At 47.7% G+C, this 19788-nt stretch overlaps 1 protein-coding gene across 1 annotated transcript in view; it reads left to right on the top strand.

Annotated features, from left to right (window-relative positions):
• The window catches only part of ERN1 (endoplasmic reticulum to nucleus signaling 1), a 90894-nt gene extending 71106 nt beyond the window's left edge, over positions 1-19788 (top strand). Inside the window, exons 12-22 of the mRNA XM_054459013.2 lie at positions 920-1111; positions 2974-3244; positions 4091-4181; positions 4476-4665; positions 5547-5646; positions 5942-6141; positions 9699-9846; positions 10917-11044; positions 13449-13572; positions 14005-14072; positions 14724-19788. Of these exons, the coding sequence (XP_054314988.2) occupies positions 920-1111; positions 2974-3244; positions 4091-4181; positions 4476-4665; positions 5547-5646; positions 5942-6141; positions 9699-9846; positions 10917-11044; positions 13449-13572; positions 14005-14072; positions 14724-14936 (1725 nt within the window). The 3' untranslated portion in view covers positions 14937-19788. The remainder of the gene's footprint in view (positions 1-919; positions 1112-2973; positions 3245-4090; positions 4182-4475; positions 4666-5546; positions 5647-5941; positions 6142-9698; positions 9847-10916; positions 11045-13448; positions 13573-14004; positions 14073-14723) is intronic.

The following is a 19788-nucleotide window of genomic DNA, read 5'->3' as shown; positions in this document are numbered from 1 at the left end:
ATACACTCTGCAGGCCACAAACTCCCAAAAATGTGGGAGGCAGTGTGGGAGAGGCACGAACAAGAGGGGTACACCTGGAAGGGGAGAGAACATTCTAGGCAGCCATCTGGGGGGAGGGGTGAAATGGTGTGAGCATGTGGGAAGTTTAGCGTGTGGGAAATTCAGCATGTGCCGGGAGGCTGTGTTAGTTTTGTTGGGCAAATGATAACGGCATACCTAGAATACTAGATATTTGAAAATGAATCAATGCATTTTTCTAAATGCACGTTCTATAAAGTCTTGGAGATTCTGAGGAACTCTAGGGAAGCTCCATTTTTATCTGATTTAATTTTGGGCTTCTAAATTTTCTGTAACAAATGCTTCTGATGCTTAAAAACTCTGAAGAAATAGTGGACTACTTGAATAAGTTATAATTTTGGGATTGCACTGACAATTTACAGGCAACACAAGAAAACTGCTTTATTACTTTCTAGCCATGCGCCTCTGTATACATGTGGATTTCCTTTTAATGTGAAATGGTATTATTAAATCAAATACCAATTTTTCACCAGACTTTGTTACAGATGACATCAGTGTTTTCCTGGATACTGAACCTACCATCGAAGGAGGAAGTGTTTGCCTTTTTGAGGATTTTTGAAAAAAATATGTAGGGTCTGAAGACACCTGCCAAAAGTATTGCTCCAAAAACTATTTTTGAATAATGATAACCTCACTGCAAAGATGCATGGCCTCTCAAAGCAATTGCTTTGAAAGAGGCAACAATTATCTGGCTACATGATCTTTGGTGAGCTTAAAACAAATACAACACCCTGCAGTACAGTCATATCCTTGTAAACAGTGATTGCTTCTCTTGATTGCTGGCCTCATCTGTATCTGGCTGGAAATTTTGCAGTGATGTCGCAACTCTCTCCCCTGCAAGGTTATCAACCTGGTTGACCAGACTTCAGAAAACGCACCTACCACCGTGTCTCGGGATGTGGAGGAGAAGCCTGCCCATGCCCCTGCCCGGCCCGAGGCCCCCGTGGACTCCATGCTCAAGGACATGGCTACCATCATCCTGAGCACCTTCCTGCTGATTGGCTGGGTGGCCTTCATCATCACCTATCCCCTGGTAAAGCTCAACACTTTCCCTTTGCCATCCACCTATTTCTGGGGCTTCTCTGCCTGTCGCCTCATGTCAGTGAGATCCAGACAAAAACAACCAGCACATTTCTTTCCCCATTTAAAAGTCAGTGTTTGTTGGCCGGGCGGGCGCGGTGGCTCACGCCTGTAATCCTAGCACTTTGGGAGGCTGAGGCAGGTAGATCACGAGGTCAGGAGATCGAGACCATCCTGGCTAACACGGTGAAACCCTGTCTCTACTAAAAATACAAAAAATTAGCAGGGCATGGTGGTAGGGACAGGTGGTAGGGACAGGTAGGGACAGCCTGTAGTCCCAGCCACTCGGGAGGCTGAGGCAGGAGAATGGCGTGAACCCGTGAGGTGGAGCTTACAGTGAGCTGAGATCGCGCCACTGCACTCCAGCCTGGGCGACAGAGCAAGACTCCGTCTCAAAAAAAAAAAAAAAAAAAAAAAAGTCAGTGTTTGTTTATCTTCAAAAACATAATTAAAGAGACACTAGCCTCCCAGAAAAGGACAATTTTGTTCCTAAATCTTAGTGTTTTTCAACTAAGAGCTGATTTATAAGCCTTGCTCAAAGATGATTTTGAATAGTTATCTGTATTTTTAAAGAATAAGGATAATAGATGAAGACCTTTCCTCCCTTAAAAACTGCCATTAGAACTTCTGCTGGGGAGAAGAACCAAAAAAAGCAAAAAGAAGCTGCCTGTGAGATCAGCTTGTGTGAAAAAGGCAGCGTGGCCATCCCTTTACTTCCTAGTTGGAAATGAGCAAGTTCTGTAGCAGAGCAGGCCATGGGTGGGATGAAATATGTGAGGGGGGTGGTCCTTCAGCAGGTTGCTCAGAGCATCGAGACACTGTTACCTGAGAGCTCAGGAAGCTAATGACCCGCCCAGGAATGGGAATGACAGACTCTTTAGGGCACTCCCCACTGGCACGTCTGCACCTGATGGTTTCACTTTTCACCTCACTCAGTCCTATGAGGTCATTATTATTGATCCCTTGTCCACAAAAGAAGCAAGTAGACCCTGAGAAGCTAAGTAACTTTCCCCCATGGGTACCCAGCTAGTAGACGGCATTTCCAGGACTCCACCCCATGGTGGAGGGAAGAAGAGACGACTCCCTGGTGGGTTGGTGGCTCACAGAAATCCCTTCAGTCCACCTCCCACGAATGGGTAGGGATGATCACAGATCGCTGCTACTTCAGATAATGACAGAATGAATCCTTCAGAGTATTTGAGAGGCATGTGGCCTCGGGGAAGGCAGTGGGATGAAAGGGGGAAGCAGGACCTCAGCCAGTGTCAGCCCCACTGCCACCTCCTGGCTGTGTGTGTGCAGATGTACTCTGCATACCTAGAATACTAGAGCTTCCTCATCTGCCCCTCTGGACTACTGAGCATCTGTGCACTAGCCTCTAGCCAACACACAGACGTGGTGGGTGGCGAACCTGGGGCTTGCTCTCACCCACCACTGGCTCAGCCATGCTACCTGTGCTTCCTGTTTGGTTTCACCTTTGCAACAACTCTCAGACTTTCATAAAAATCACAGAATTTTAGAACTGAATGAAACTGGCACAGCCCTCAACCTAGAGCACAGTCCCTCCCCTGGTGGCCATCCAGCCCCTCCTAGGGTTGGGGAGTGGGCTGTACGAGCAAGGATCTAACTAGTCGGCGGAAAGACCTCCAGTCATCAAAGCAATTCTGCCTCCAGGTGCCTTCTCACTGGTCTCTTTGTGCCCCGTGGGGTCACATGAAGTACACATGCTCCCTCCGCCACTGGGACCTGTCCCTTCCTAGCTGCTTGTTTCCCTGTGGTAACAGCTGCCCTTGTCTGGATGTGGGTTTCTCTTCCCAGAGCATGCATCAGCAGCAGCAGCTCCAGCACCAGCAGTTCCAGAAGGAACTGGAGAAGATACAGCTCCTGCAGCAGCAGCAGCAGCTGCCCTTCCACCCACCGGGAGACACGGCTCAGGACGGCGAGCTCCTGGACACGTCTGGCCCATACTCAGAGAGCTCGGGCACCAGCAGCCCCAGCACGTCCCCCAGGGCCTCCAACCACTCGCTCTGCTCCGGCAGCTTTGCCTCTAAGGCTGGCAGCAGCCCCTCCCTGGAACAAGACGATGGAGGTAAAGCCAGTTGCCATCTTGGTGCTATTTTATGTTTTATTCGAGCACCTCCTGGGAAGTCCAAGGAGTCTCCATAAGATTGTAAAGTGCCATTCTCAGGGGTTCACTGTGTTCTCCTCTAACTTCCACTCTGGGGGTCTCTGTGGGAAGGCTTCTGCCCCGTCCCTTGGCATCTCCCCCTCAGAGGGCCTTCAGGGGACCACCCTGGCCATCCTCCTGTCTTTCTCCACAAGGGCTGGGCATCGCGGCTGACCAGAGGTGAGCTGCCCATTGGGCTGAAGAGAGTTCCCAGGGCCAGCTGGTGGCCAAGTGTGAAAGTGTCACAGTTGATCTGCTTTCCTCTGGAAGTTGGCTCAAGCCAGTTGTCAGAGCCCCAGTTCTGAGAGAATTGGCACAGAGCTGGTGCAGGGAACTCAGAGCCCTCTGTCCCAGGCAGTCTCCTCGTTTTACCTGTCCACTGCCGCCACCTAAATGTTTCAGTGCGGATCTTTACAGTGGACTTTGTGGTTGTTGTTAACTATTAAACCATTCTAACTATATCACAATGAATATGTATAAGTGTGTGAAACGCTATGAAGAATCCCTGCCTTCCAGAAGGTTTTAAGATATGCAATCGCACAATAAGGTAAAGGCGGAAACAGAATGCAGGGGCAGGGGGAAGAGGCAGCCCTGGGTGTACATGGGGAGTGGGCCCGGCAGGCTCTTGCTGAGCAGCAGTCTGGGGTGCAGTGCCTCTTAAATCCCATCTTTTAATCTGAGGTCAGGAAGCTTGTCACTATGTTAACCTCAAGGTTCTTTAGGTGATATCTGTTTGAAACAATCTCTGTTTTTCCTGTTTTGTCCCAGATGAGGAAACCAGCATGGTGATAGTTGGGAAAATTTCCTTCTGTCCCAAGGATGTCCTGGGCCATGGAGCTGAGGGCACAATTGTGTACCGGTGAGTGGATTAGCCAGCCCCCTGCCCTCACCGTCTGCTAAGTGCCTGTCAGGTTGCAAGCCTGGTGCCAGGCTCAAAGCACAGCAGGGTCAAAGCAGTGACCTAGGCGCATGGAGTCCTGCCTCCAGGGAGCCTGCACACTGAGACAAGCGATGATTCCGGGGCCACCAGGCAGTCAGTCAGGGCCCTCTAGGCTGGGAGGCAGTAGGTGAATGTTGTGGACCCAGATTCTCACCTCATTTACACAGCCTGACTCGTGCTTACCAGACACAACTCCCGCTCCTCATCCCGCAGGGGCATGTTTGACAACCGGGACGTGGCCGTGAAGAGGATCCTACCGGAGTGTTTTAGCTTTGCAGACCGTGAGGTCCAGCTGTTGCGAGAATCGGATGAGCACCCGAACGTGATCCGCTACTTCTGCACGGAGAAGGACCGGCAATTCCAGTACATTGCCATTGAGCTGTGTGCAGCCACCCTGCAAGAGGTGGATTTATTTTTTTTATTTTGTTAACTTCATTAAAGTCATAGCGCTTTGGGAGGCCAAGGTGAGCAGATCCCATGAGCTCAGGAGTTTGAGACCAGCCTGGACAACATGGTGAAACCCCATCTCCACAAAGAAACCAAAAATTAGCCAGGCCTAGCGATGTGCTCCTGTAGCCCCAGCTACTTGGGAGGCTGAGGTGGGAAGATTGCTTGAGCCTGGGAGATCGAGGCTGCAGTAAGCAGTGACTGTGCCACTGCACTCCAGCCTGGACAACAGAGTGAGACCCCATCAAATTAAAAAAAAAAAAGTTACAGTGAATTGTACTCATTTTAAATGTATAGCTTGATGAATTTTGACAAATATCTATACCCATTTAACCACATACACCGTCAAAATGTGGAGCATTTTTATCCTTCTAGTTGTAACAGGGTGGTCCCCCCAGCATGTCTGGGCAGTCTGCTTGCAGTTGGCATGTCTCTCCCTCTTTGCCTCCAGGAAACCTGGACAGTTGTTCTTCCTATCTTCAGTCATGGCTGGTGTGGGCTTGGAGGATGCCAGTTGGTAACTCCGGGCTTTAAGATCATCCAGCAAACTCCTTTTGCTCATTTTCCAGGCTCACCTTGAAACCATATCAGTATCATTTGGATTCCTTTGTAGGTTTACTTATATGAGGCAATGAACTTGAGTTTCTTGCCTTCTTATCTTTCTCATTGTAAATTAGTAGATTTGGAGGTTTGCTCCTTGTTGGAAAATACGGATTTAGACAGAATGTTGTCAGTAAAACTTCCCATTTCGTTCTTAAAATGGTATCAAAGAAAATGAGCGGAGGGGCCAAGTCCTGAGGACTGTGTGCCGTGACCTTGCTGTCATGTCTTTTGCAGTATGTGGAGCAGAAGGACTTTGCGCATCTCGGCCTGGAGCCCATCACCTTGCTGCAGCAGACCACCTCGGGCCTGGCCCACCTCCACTCCCTCAACATCGGTGAGAGGCCACGCTTTACCAGGCCAGCGGCCCGGGTGGGGATAATCAGTGGTCCAGGTGGGGCTAACCAGTAGCTCGGGTGGGCCTTGCTTCCATTCAAGCTCTTGGCTATATCACCAGTAGCAAAGATGAGTGGTGTAAGAATTTGAGGAGGAATCCGACATAGTTGAAAATCAGAACCTTTGGAGGTGGCAGCAGGCATATTGGGAGTCTGACGAGGACACACTCCCCATTGGAGGAGGAGGCCTGGGGTTGCTCCTGGTAAGCACTGGACTAATCTGGAGTTCTCTGTTAGTTCACAGAGACCTAAAGCCGCATAACATTCTCATATCCATGCCCAATGCACACGGCAAGATCAAGGCCATGATCTCTGACTTTGGCCTCTGCAAGAAGCTGGCAGTGGGCAGACACAGTTTCAGCCGCCGATCTGGGGTGCCTGGCACAGAAGGCTGGATCGCTCCGGAGATGCTGAGCGAAGACTGTAAGGAGAACCCTGTGAGTAATAGGCTATGGCCCTTTGAAAACTACAGAACCAGCCCATTGTATCTTCAGGAGTAGAACCTTTAAATTCCAGGTTTGGGGGCTGGTGCCCGTGTAGCTGGAGAATGGCATTCCTTTCACCAAGAGCTCCTGTGTGAACTTTCTGTGTCATCTCATGTTCAGCTGATTAAAGGGGCAAATGTGGGCAATTATCTATTTTTTTTCCCTATTCTTCCAATCACTTGTTTTTTTTTGTTTGGTTGGTTGGGTTTTTTTTTTTTTTTTTGTGACAGAGTCTTACTGTCACCCAGGCTGGAGTGTAGTGGCATGATCTCAGCTCACTGCAACCTCCACCTCCCGGGTTCAAGCGATTCTCCTGCTTCAGCCTCCTGAGTAGCTGGGATTACAGGTACCTGCCACCACACCCAGCTAAATCAATCACTTTTTAACCCCTTTTTAATTTTGGTAAACTGGGAAGTCAGGACTTGCTTAGCATGAGCAAACTTCAAGTTTTCATTATTTTTAAAATTTTGTTTTTGTTTTCTCAACTTATTTTGACAATTTTTAGACATAGAGAAAATTAAAAGAAAAAAATTTTTTAGAGGTGAGATCTCGCTATTTTGCCCAGGCTGGTCTTGAACTCCTGGGCTCAGGCTTAGCCTCCCAAAGTGCTGGGATTGCAGACATGAGCCACAGCATCTGGCTGAAAGAATGTTAACATGAATACCTGTGTATCTCCACCTAGATTCAACATTTGTTAATACTTTTGCCACATTTGCTTTATCTTTACCTATTACTGGACCATTTGAATATAAGTAGCAGGCGTCCTGGCCCTTCACCCCTGAAGACCTCAGCACTTGTCTCCTAAGGAATACATTGTGTTTCCAACCACGATACCATTATCCCACCTCAACAATTAATACTGTTTCTATCCATCATCTCGTATTCAATCCGTATTCAAATTTCCCCAATTAGTCCCCAAATGTCTTTTATAGAGTTGGTATTTTGCTACCTACTGGGTTTTGATACCTACTGGGTTTTGTATACCAGGATGGAATCAGGTGTCTTGCGTTACATTTGATTCTGTCTCTTGGCATTTACAAATCTTTCCACCTATATTTTGTTCCATGTTGAAGTTCCATTTTGAGGAGTCCAGGCAGTGGGTTATAGGATGCCCCATTCTGATTTGTTTGCTTGTTTCCTCATGACAGCGTTGAACATTTCTCTGTATTCCTCATATTTCCTGGAAACCTGAAGTTAGGTGTAGAGGCTTGATTAGGTTCAAGTTAAATGTTTTTGGCACGAATAGATCACAGGTCTCTACATCAGAAAGCATGTGATGGCAGATTGTATCTCTAAGATTATTATCACCTCCTCTTAGTGATGCTACAGCTGATCTCTCTACCATAAGGGTTCATTTCCTCCTCTGTTGTTAGTATTTGGGGTGGTACTTCAGCACAGTGTGAATATCCTGTTTACTGACAGTCACTCACCCAGTGGTTTAGCATCTGTTGATCACCGTTGCCTGAACTCAGTTGAGTAGAAATTCTTCTACATTATTAGCTGACATTTTTCTGTAAAGCAGAGCTTTCTTTTCACTTTCTTCTCTCTTTTTTTTTTTTCTTAATCACTATGGGCTCAAGGATTTTGAAACTAATGTTATAATCCATTTTAGTCCTTTTTTTTGTTATTTACTTCTTTTGATACATAAATTATTCCAAATTTGGCCAACCTGGAACCCCTTCAAGCTGGCTTCTGCATCCATTTGCTGGGAGCGCACTTACACTTGAGCACCTTATTCTAGCACAAGTCACCGAGGCTCACCTTGGACACTCCCCGATGAAGGCCTGGGTGGGTCAGCCATCTTGAGTGGATTAGATATGGCCCCCTCTTATGCAGCTCACTGGGGACCAGCAGCTGGTCAGATCATCAAAGAAGTCAGTTACAGCGAAGAATCATAAAAACACGCACACACGCCATAACACTTAATTTTAACTTAAAGCAAGTAATATTAGCCCTTAAATCTTGTGCTGTAGGCTAAGGTCTTTTCAGATTTGGGTCTGACTGACTGGAGTCCTCATTTTCCCCCTTGCATTAAGCACACTTTTGTGCCACTTCTGTGACTTCTGCATGGAGGCTTGGACACTTCAAACACTTCCTGAGCGATTTGAGAGCAGAAGCCTGGTTTTTAACGCTTCATGACCCAGTCCCTTACAGTTGAATCCACCACACCAAATGCCGCAGCAGCTCTTGTAACCATTCCCTTTCGTTTGTCAAGTCTTTCTAAAGATTCAGCTTACCTCAGACTTCGTGGCACTCATGTTTAACAGCTTATGGAATATCCAAATTACAAGGACAAGTGGCAATAATAAGTTTGGGAAAGAACATAATTGGGGCCAGGCAGGTAGGAAAGATGCCTCTTCACCTTAGTGTTGATTATGCTGGGGACAGCAGGCTGCAGAGAGTGTAGGGGGTGTGGAAGACCCAGAGAGCTCTGGGAGTCAGGGGCGAGCTCTAGCTTTGGTGGCCATGTTCCTCCTGTCCCGAATCCAGCACCTTCCTAAGGGAAAATCCGGTGAGGTGGAATAAAGCATGGTAGGTTTGGGGATTGGAAGACCTGAGTCTCATCCTCGTTTGTCACATCCAGCAGTGACCCTGAGCTTGTCATGCAGCCTTTCCACGTTCTCATCTGGGGATGAAAGCATTTGCTCTGCTCACCTCACAAGGTTGTTGTGAGGCTGAATGAGAGTGCTGTGTTGTTCAAGGTGTGTCTCCTCCAGCATGGGAGGCGATGAGCCCCTGCTTCCTCTCACTAGACTCTCACTTCACCCGGTGGAGAATCTCAGAGGCAGGGCCTACTAACAGGGACCCAAGCTGTGCTCAGGAACCACCCTGGTGTTATACCCCAGGTAGCATGAGCTAAAAAACACAAACGTACATTTCCCTTAAAGGAAGCTATTCTGTAGACACAGAATGGTTTCATGGGATAAGTGAGAGGCTTTCTCGGATTAACATCAAACATGACCTCCTTGGTAACTTGTCAGATAGTTCTTTCTAGGGATGTTTTTGAATCATAAGCTGTTTTATTCACTTATTAGCAATTTTGATACCTACTGTGTGCAGGCACCATTCTGGGCCCTGGGGGTACAGCAGGGAAGCAATGACACAGAGACCCTGCCTGTGAGCACTTTCATGTTGGGGGTAAGGAATATATAACAGCCAGGAGGGCTTTTGATGGGCCAGGCACTGTCGTAAGCAACCATTTTTGCATATTAATGCATCTCTTTTGACAACAACCCCATGAGGAGCATGCTGTCGGTGTCCTCATCTCACATGAGAGGGAACCAGGGGCTTCCAGGTGGCTCCAAGCCCAGGTTCTCCACTGTGACCTCTGACACCCGTGCAGTGCTGCAGGTTAGCCCTCGCTGCTCTGCGCAGCTCACGTATGTCAGCTGATTCTCCCAGGACACCTTCCAGGTGGCAGAAGCAGCAGCAATGCTCCTCCCTCCCTGGCTGTGAGTGAGGATGAAAACTCTGCTCCCAGACCTCTCACACCTCATGTCTCTTTTCAGACCTACACGGTGGACATATTTTCTGCAGGCTGCGTCTTTTACTACGTGATCTCTGAGGGCAGCCACCCTTTTGGCAAGTCCCTACAGCGGCAGGCCAACATCCTCCTGGGTGCCTCCAGCCTTGACTGCTTGCATCCAGAGAAGCACGGTGAGCGGTCCAGGGGTTGGGGTTGGGAGCAGCTCCTCAGCTGCCTCAGGTGGCCCCGCAGAGCTGGGCTGGTGCCGCCTCTGCACTCCCAGAGGCCCTGGTGCCCCAGCTGCTCACCCCACAGGCCTCAGGAACCTACAGACTTGTGCCAAATCTGGTAGAGGGTTGGTAGGGTTATCCCTGGGGTGCCACCTTCTAAAGCTGAGATGCTCCAAGGTTCCTCCAGGTCACCAACTACTTGTGTGATCTAGGCAAAGCCCCCTTTGGAGACCTTCTTTTTCTGCCTGGTGACACGAGGGTTAAATAATCAGAGGTCCCTTCCTGCACTGGCATTTGGGAAGACAAATTGTCTTCTCTCTTGGGATGGCGAGTGGTCAGCAGGTGCAGTCCATGCTGGGCTGGTGACAGACAAGCTTTATCCTCACCCTCCTGGTCTCCTGGTATGGGTGCAACAAGTCTTTCTTCCAGACTTCAGGTTTTCCTGGGTGGTAATTGGCCCATGACACTCCAGTGCTGCCTTTTGAAAAAATTACAACTAAATTATTGTTTTGTTTATGCTTAATTTTTCTTATTATAGAAAACACAGATTAGCATAAAGGCCCATATATTCCCATTATACAGGGATGAATGATGGCTGTTGATACCTTTGCGTATATGTTATTCCAGTCATTCATCTAGACGTGTTTGCATATTTTATAAAAATACGGTTAAATCCTGCATTCTGTTTTGCAGCATGCACGTTTTTCACCGTCACCTTGAATCTCTCTCCATGTCAATCCATATTTAGTCACAGCCGCACTTTAACAGCTCATGGCCCAGCGTAGGGAGGCACAGTAGTATATCCACTCGGGCCTCTGATACTGGATATTTACAGTCACTTCCTTCACAAACCATGCAGTGAGGACTCACCTCATTGGCTGAGGTTTTGTGTCTGTTCCTAATTATTTTATTGGAATAAATTCCTGTAAATAGAATCATCAATGAGAGGGTGTGCAGCTTTTTAAAGTTTTTGGTATTTCACCGTGGCTTTGGACTGGTAATCGTGAGTTGCTTATTTTCCTCCTTTATAGAAGACGTCATTGCACGTGAATTGATAGAGAAGATGATTGCAATGGATCCTCAGAAACGCCCCTCAGCGAAGCACGTGCTCAAACACCCATTCTTCTGGAGCCTAGAGAAGCAGCTCCAGTTCTTCCAGGTAGAGATGTCTGTTCTCTTTATCCAGAGTCTTCATTTAATGTTTTTCAAATTTTGAAAATATAGAAAAGGACAAAGAATAAAACAAATTGCCCATTACCCTAAAACTGAGAGATAATCATGGCTGATGTTTTAATGTTTTCTTCATATATAAAAGTATAATTGGGATCTAACCGTATATACAGTTTCAGAACCTGCTTTTTTTTTTAACTGTACATGATATTCTAAGTATCTTTCGTGTTAAAGTTCTAAAATTCCAATGACCATAGTATTCTATCGTATGGATGTGCCATAACGGTTAAGCTTTATATTATGGAATTTCCAAATATATAATACATAAATGTTTAAACGCTATAACGAGCACTCCTTTATTCATCCCTCAGGTTCAATAAATATTAACCTTCATCCTCTCCCCACCCCAGGTTATTTCGAAGTAAATCTCAGGCATCATATAATTTCATTCAAGTGTCATAAGCTTATTCATTTATTTTTATTTTTTTTGAGACAGCATTTCAGTCCGTTACCCAGGCTGGAGTTCAGTGGTGCAATCTTGGCTTACTGCAACCTCTGCCTCCCGGGTTCAAGTGATTCTTCTGCCTCAGCTTCCTGAGTAGCTGGGATTACAGATATGCACCACCATGCCTGCCTAAGTTTTTTTGTATTTTTAGTAGAGATGGGGTTTCACCATGTTGGCCAGGCTGGTCTTGAACTCTGGACCTCAGGTGATCTGCCCGCTTCAGCCTCCCAAAGTGCTGGGATTACAGGCATGGGCTCAGCCCAAGTGTCATAAATTTCAGTGCTTTCTTATATTGTGTTTGTTTCTATCATCTTTTACACAGTCTTTGCCCAGATCTCATTTTGCTTAAAATAGGTTCTGTAAAGTTAGAACTCCTTTGGCGATTTGACTGTTTTAAAGCTTTGTGACAATGTCAGGTGACTTTTGAAGAGGTAATGTGTTTTTCAAAGTCTTCCACGTATGAATTGAACATAACTCACCCGAACACCTCCTGCCCGGCACGTGGCTCCAAAGAGCAGGCTTGTGGGGCAGTGCTTTTCCCCTTGGGTCCGGGCAGAGCTTGGTGGGCACCATACTGAGAAGTGACCATCATGCTCTCCTGGGGTCTGACTGGGGCCTTGGCCAGAGGGAAGCCCCCAGAATGTAAGCTCCTCAAGGACAGGAGTGCTTGACTGCCGCATTCACTGCTGTGTCCCTGCCTCCTAGGGAGGACGCTGCCTGGCCCAAGGTGGGGGCTTAGTAACCATTCAGATGGACCGGGTTGGGGAGAGTTTAATGCTGTCTTCCATGTTGTAGCATAAGGATTGGTCACTGTGTCCATGGACATAATGTGAAAAATCTCAAGTCCATATGTCTTCCAGGGACTTGTGAAAACTAACCAGGTCACTTTGATCGCAAAATATAGAACAGGAATAAAACCACACAAAGGGACCTTCACCCACCAAGGGACAGGATTTAAATGCTTAGTATCTTCAGGTCATGTCTCTCGAACACACCTGGCTTCCACCCGGGTCATTTAGCCATAACAGCTTTGCAGCTCAGACACATGTGTTCCCAGTGTACCCAAGTCGACAATCTAACCTCTCCACAGCTTTTCTCTGACAATTGTAAATTAGGAGTTCAGCCAGTCTGGCTTCATCTTCATCACAGAAAAGGCTGCTCTGAGAAAAGGGTCTCCTAAGGCTACTTAACATTGATGTAGACAGGGCTCACCACTCCCTGTGTCCTCAGCTGTCGACTTGTCTTACTGGTGGGACTTCGAGAGGCCCATACTTGGGTGCTTTCTGACCCTCTCCTTATTGCCAAAGTCAAATGCAGAGCAAGGTTTGAATCCCAACAGGAGCCCCTGGAGCCCATATTCTTGCCACCAAGTTTCCTCTTTGAGAAGAAGGCCCAGCTTCACTGGTCTTTTCTACTGTTGGAGGGAAGAGTGGCGACCCTCCACCAGTTATGGGCTTGAGCATACCCTGTTTCAGTGAGTAGACAAAGCACGGGATGCACATCAAATCTGAGCTTTCCTTTTCTTTTTGGTTTTGGTTCATTGGATATAGATTGCACTTGCGGCTCCATACACATGGCATGTGTGTGCACATGTGAAATTCAGGGTGTGCGTTCATGGTCTATATGCAGGTGTACTCTGTGACGCCTCTCTGACATGGAGAAGCTCTCTGTGGGCCTGTCCTTCATGAGGAACATAGCAGCTCACAGGGAAAGTCATGGATGAGGGAAGCAGGGGGCAGGGTGCCTGCTGCCCAGCTCTGGGGCAGGCTGCAGTCTGGGCCTAGGGGCCGTCATCCCTTCATGACCATCTGTTACTCAGAGTCCCAGTCGCACAGCTCTCAGCATCTCCAGCACTGACCATCATCTGCTGCCCTTGTTTCTCTCACAGGACGTGAGCGACAGAATAGAAAAGGAATCCCTGGATGGCCCGATCGTGAAGCAGTTAGAGAGAGGCGGGAGAGCCGTGGTGAAGATGGACTGGCGGGAGAACATCACCGTCCCCCTCCAGACAGGTGACCGTGCTGCAGCGTGTGAAAGGACACGCGTTGCAAAAGCCGCTGCCGCCTTTCCAAAAAGTAAACGTGGAAATGGCCGCTCCAGGCTGTTCAGGCCCCACATCCCACCTGTCGGTTTTGAGACTTTCTGGGTGTGTCCTCTGTGGTTTGGTTACACTGATGTGTGTTTCATTTTTGTTCCCTAGAGTGACAGGTGAGTGATGTTGTCGTGCTCTAGGTGGTCATTTCTGATCTGGGCGCGATCACCAGGTGGGGTTCAGGGGGACACCACCCTTGGGTTGGATGGGAGGATCTGCTCCCGTGACTGGGTGTGGAGTGACCTCACCTTTCAGTCCCACTCCCTAATCCCCAGGACCCCATGAATTGTTTTCTTTAAAGTTTATTAGTTTTAAATTTGATTACCCATTGCTTCCCTCAATGTTTTTCTAGACCTGCGTAAATTCAGGACCTATAAAGGTGGTTCTGTCAGAGATCTCCTCCGAGCCATGAGAAACAAGGTAAGCGGTTTGTAAATACTGGGGAGGAGACCCAGTGGCTGTGACATGGACACCTTCCTCCTTTCATCCATTCTTTATAAATCTTTTATCCGTACTGGCATTCTCATCTCTCAGGAGCTAGGCAGCTTCAGCTGGACTTGACAAACTGCAGGCTGTTGCTTCTCTTACGTGGATTTTCCCTTCAGGGACCTAGGTGCAGGTGAAGCTCTGGGAAGCAGTGCTCTGTGGCCCGTGTCCCTCATGGTCTCTGGTTGCTGACTTTTGTGGGGCCCTCTCCCTATCTGATGCAGCCACTATATATAAACATGTATAAACATGCCTCGAATGCGGGGACCCCCCTGGGACGGACACTCCAATCTCAGGCGACTTTACTCCTCCTGAGGTGGCCAGGAGTGTCTCCAGGTCCTGACTGTCACAGAAGGCCTGAGCCCCCCTGGACCAGCTGGGCCTTGCTCACTTCGAGGCCTCCTCCTGAGTGAGATGACGGGGCTGGATTCTTGGATACATAAGCCTTTTTTCTTTTTCTTTACCAAAAACCAACCAACACTCACGTTCTGTCTCTTCCTTGCATGATGAAAGGGTGTTTTGCCAATATTTCCCGAGCTTTCTAACCCCTTTCTAACCTCCCCAGCTCTCTAACTCTCTTTGCAGAAGCACCACTACCGGGAGCTGCCTGCGGAGGTGCGGGAGACACTGGGGTCCCTCCCCGACGACTTCGTGTGCTACTTCACATCTCGCTTCCCCCACCTCCTCGCACACACCTACCAGGCCATGGAGCTGTGCAGCCACGAGAGACTCTTCCAGCCCTACTACTTCCACGAGCCCCCAGAGCCGCAGCCCCCAGTGACTCCAGACGCCCTCTGAGTGAGGGCGGCCCCTCTGTTCTGGTAGCCCCAGCTGTGACTGAGGGCCTGGTCACCACAATTAGAGCTTGATGCCTCCCGGCTGTGCAGGGAGACCAGGCTTCCCAAACCAAGTGCCTTGAGCTGCCTGCTCTGCAGCCCACAGAGGACAGTGCTGACCCCAGGAAGTGGGAGAAGTGGCCCCTCGTGACCTACAGGGAACTGGGAAGATGCTGGCCCCAAAAGCCTTACAGTCATGATGTCTGCAAAGGAGGGCCTCAGAGACAGCGCGAGTAGCACCCCCAGCCATCTACTGGATAAACTTGTTTCAGACTTTTTAAATTCCTGCTTAGTGTCAGTCTACGGGCCTTTCAGGAAGGGAGAGGAGGGAATCCTACATTTTGCTTGTGTGCTGGGACAGCTAGGCTGAGACGCACCAAGTGCAGGCTTCACTGGAGACCGGACTTGAGAGGTGGGGGATGCTGAGGAGGGGGAGGATGGAGTTCAGAGGGTGTCGTCCTGCAGTATGAGATGCCTCATTGATCACAGATGTGCCCAGAGTAGCCCAGGTCACTGTTAACTAGTGTTTCTGCAGAGGCAGCAGGAGCCGTGAGCATGAGGCGTGGCATTAGGGACCCGTCAGCTATGCATGCTGGTAGGTGGGGTTGTGTCTGCAGGTCTCAGAAATGAAGAGGCTGCTCTGTTCTGGAGGCAGCAGTGGCTCAGTGCCAGTGGCCAGAACAGTGGCCTTTGGTGGGTGTGTCCTGGGCCATCTGGGAGTGGTGCTCAGGAGCGCCTGGGGCAAGAGGTAAAGGGTTCCCTGGCCTTCAAGGAGAGCAGCTAAGACCCAGACAGGGGCTAGCCTTCAGGACCAGAGGGAGGCCGCCGAATGGGACCCTCCTGGTCACCAGGAGAAAGCCCTGGGCCAGCGAGTAGGCAGTCAACCTCCTTCGTCCCCAAGGCCAGTGGAACAAGAGGCTCGTGGTGAGTCAGGGCCAGGGTGGGCGGCCAAGGCCAGGGTCACCGTGTGCTTCATGGGCCAGCTTTTTTGTTTTTCTTGGCAAATTTTAATAACTATATTTTGATTATACTGTAGAATGCTATGTCAGCATAAGTAAGCTAAACTTGAAGCTTACTTGTGAAGAATAAATGCAAGATACAATACAGCTTCTATTTTTTGTGGTACCAAAAATCACCATCCCCTCAAGAAAGAGTGTTCATGTATAGAACATTCTCTAATGCTGAAGAGTAAAACAGTATAGCAACACTATGTAAATGTATTGAACAGTATCAAAGAAATAGTCTCTAAATTGTTTGTACCATATTTTTTTTTCTAAACTTAACATAATTTTTAGCTTTAGTTTCAGTCAAAACTTTGTCTTTTCTCTCCCGAGAGCCTTAGAGGTTAAAATGCAATCAGCCTACCGTGTAAGGAGATGTTGTCTGTGTACTTTCTCCAGCCAGTTGGGGGATCATTGCAGCTCAGGCCTGGTGAACTCAGATATTCCATTCAATATTAAGAATGGGATTGTTGAATTTTACTCACAGAGAAATCAACTGTTTATTCATGTTGTAAGATGTTTTCTGTTTGTGTATTTGTATCATGGTTACTCATCAAAAGCTCTTATTCTGCCTTTGTAGAATTCAGCTCCCTTCCTTTCATCATAGCTAAAGTGACTTTTTTCCATACTATTAACATGAACCTGCATCCTTAAATCTCATCGATTACCTCACTTAGGCCTTGGAACCTTGGCCCTTGGTCGGTGTCCTTGGTGTCTTCTAAGCAAGGCTGTGCGTTGTTCAGAAACATGGCCGGACAGCGTTTCCTGCGGCTCCCATGCTGCATGCCGGGTGGCCTGAGACAGAGCTCCCCATATGGCTGCAAGGCGCTACCTGTGGGCTTTGGCAGTAACCTAAGAGAGGATCAGAAGGTGGAGAAGGTGCCACGAGTGATTTAACAGGACTGCCACAGGGAGTGCCTCCCCCACCTCGTTCTCAGCACAGGTTTTCTCTTTGGGAGTACCCAGGTGATTTCTAGTGGCCCAATTTTGTGTCATCTCCCTGTTTTAGCCCCACTTGCCTAGAGACAACTGTTTCCGATGCCTTTTCTGCTTATCATACTAGTTTCTAACCACCCAGATTTCTCAAAATCATTTATTCAAAGTATTTTATTTGAGCACTTACTGTATTGAGCTAGGCAGGATATAGGGTGCTGGAGATACAGCGATGAACAAGACAGGCAACACTTCTGCTTTCCTAAAACTTGTCATGAGAGAGAACAATAAAAAAGTGTTGCTGCCACAAAGAAACCAAAGTGTGTGGGGAAGGGCACGTGTTTGCGGTTTGCATCTCTTCTGTCCCAGAATCACAGGGATCTGGTCCAGTCACCTCTGGTCTTTCGTCTTAGTCGCCTTTAGGAGCCCAGGTTCCCGTCCATCCTCTGGGGGGTTTGTTTGAAGAGATCTCCTGTGGATACTTGTCATGAAAACACCTTGGGCATCATCTGGTGTATCCAGTTCTAGTCTCGAGAATTCTGGTTTCCCACTGTGCTCAGCAAGTGGAAAGTTCTTTTCAGGCCAGAACAGCTCTGCACCATCACATATCGTGTTGCAGCTTAGATGTTTGGTCTGTAGTTCAGGTTATGGGACTTCTCCAATCCTGGAAGGCTGTTGAACTTTTTAGAAGTACTGTACGCTATCTTCAAGATGGAACTTGGTCACATCTGTTAGGAATCTAAAGGACACTATGACTTATTTAAATCTTGTCTTACTAAACCTCTCTTGGGCACGTGTGCCAGAATTTCTCTTGTTGCTTCTTGAGTCTTTTTAATTTCAGTGTTTTCGTTTGTTTGTTTGTTTTTTTTTTTTTTTTGAGACAGAGTCTCGCTCTGTCACCCAGGCTGGAGTGCAGTGGCACAATCTCAGCTCACTGCAACCTCCGCCTCCTGGGTCCAAGCAATTCTCCTGCCTCAGCCTCCCGGGTAGGTAGGATTACAGGTGCGTGCCACCATGCTCGGCTAATTTTTTGTATTTTTTTTTAGTAGAGATGGGGTTTCCACGTTAGCCAGGATGGTCTCGATCTCCTAACCTTGTGATCCGCCTGCCTCAGCCTCCCAAAGTGCTGGGATTACAGCCCAGCCTAATTTCAGTTTTTGAAGTGCTCCACAAGTCATTAGGCACCAAAGCATTTTCACCTGAGGAACATTGGCATTCCCTGATTAGCTGTGAAGCAATCTAGCAGCTAAAGTGTGAAATCCTGGGTGCACAGGTGTTCTCACTCCCGCCGTGTTCTTAGTGCAGTGGTGGTCAGAGGCCCTTCCAAGGAGACATCATTCTGATCAGTTACAGATAGATGTTCTGGAAGATCTGCAGGTGAGTAGATCCAGCAGAGTTTCTTCCCACCAACTCTAGAAGAAAGGGCTTTATCAGAGTTGACCCTGAGCCTTTGGTAAGGTTTTGTGTGAATGCGATTCAGTTATCTTTGGCAATTCTTTTCTTGCTGCAGTGAGAGAGATTAATTGGTTGCTGATCAAACCGTTCATGCAGATGGGGGGAACTTTGGATTGTACGGCTTTCTCCTCTTGGCTGCTTTCTTTTCAGGAAGTTGGACTTTGGCCAGGTTTGGCTTTCCCAGAGCCGTTCCTTTCTCTGTCCTTTCCTTAGATCCTCATGGTGTGCCCATTGGATCCTTGGCCTTGTGATCCTCTGGGAGCGGGGGGCCAGTTCCACTTTTGCAGCCTTCTGTGCTGGAAGAGAAGCCCAGCGCCCTGGAAGGAGCCTCTTTAAGTTCCCCATGTCGCTTTCTCTCTCTGCGCTTTTAGTGTCTGAGATTGCCTTTCTTTGAATTTCCCAGTGTTTCTTTTCCTTGTCCCTTCCCTCACCATCCTGGAGTCATTTTGGTTGACTGTGTCCTGGCTTTGGCTTCTCCTGGCTGGAAGTTATCAGGCATCCTCGCCAGGTGAGCCAAAATTCCACCCTCCCAGGTTGGACATCATCTTTTAAACCCAATGGTCTATTCCCTTCCTCTACTTTGTTTTCTTTATGAAACAGTGATTTCCTGTGAGTAACCCTGGTTCTGATTTTTTGTACCGGCGCTTAAATCTTTTCTGTAGACGTTGGAAAACCACAAAGAACGTGACTGCAGTGAGCCTCCCACTGGAGCAGCCTTAACCAACACTTTGGCCAAAGCCCCCTCACCTCCCCTGTGTACTGTGTGTGTGTTTGGTGGATACAGTATTCCTTTTCAGTGTCCCTAAAGCTGTGATGGGGAGTCCCCACTTACCTAGAAAGCATTACCAGTCACCTACTCTGCATTCTCAGATGCAAACCTTGTGTAGTGTTCTTTTTGCAATGACCTATTTATTTAACCTATTTATATTTATTTAATTTTTACTCTGAAATGTATCCAGTTACAATTTTACTTGCTTAAAGCACATCAGATTTGTTTTGGACAACACCCCTGACCATTTTAAAACTGGAAAAGTGATACTGTATCCTTCCATGGGATGGATGCTTTACAGTAGTCTTATTATTAAAGGGTGATTAATTTGGTCGGGGTAAAATGTTAATTTTTAGGTGATTTTTAAGAATTCTGTGCCATTGTGTCTTCTATGTGGATGGTTAATTAATTAGTATGTGTTAATTGTGTGATACAGTCTTCTTTGTGGAATCCAAAATCCTCTTTTTAGCTTTATATTTTATAAACTGCCAGATTGTACAACTTTTATGTGTATTTTTAAAGCTTGAAGACATGAGGGTCATTATCTAAGTTAAACAACCTATTTTTGTACCTCCTGTACAGTTTCATAATTCTGCGGATTGATGGCGCCATCTTATGTCGAGCCAACCACAATAAAGGTAGTTTTAGATTTTGGA

This window comes from Pongo pygmaeus, chromosome 19 (genome assembly GCF_028885625.2).
Source record: "Pongo pygmaeus isolate AG05252 chromosome 19, NHGRI_mPonPyg2-v2.0_pri, whole genome shotgun sequence".
Lineage (NCBI taxonomy): Eukaryota > Metazoa > Chordata > Mammalia > Primates > Hominidae > Pongo > Pongo pygmaeus.
This window is presented reverse-complemented; position numbering and strand designations above follow the sequence as displayed.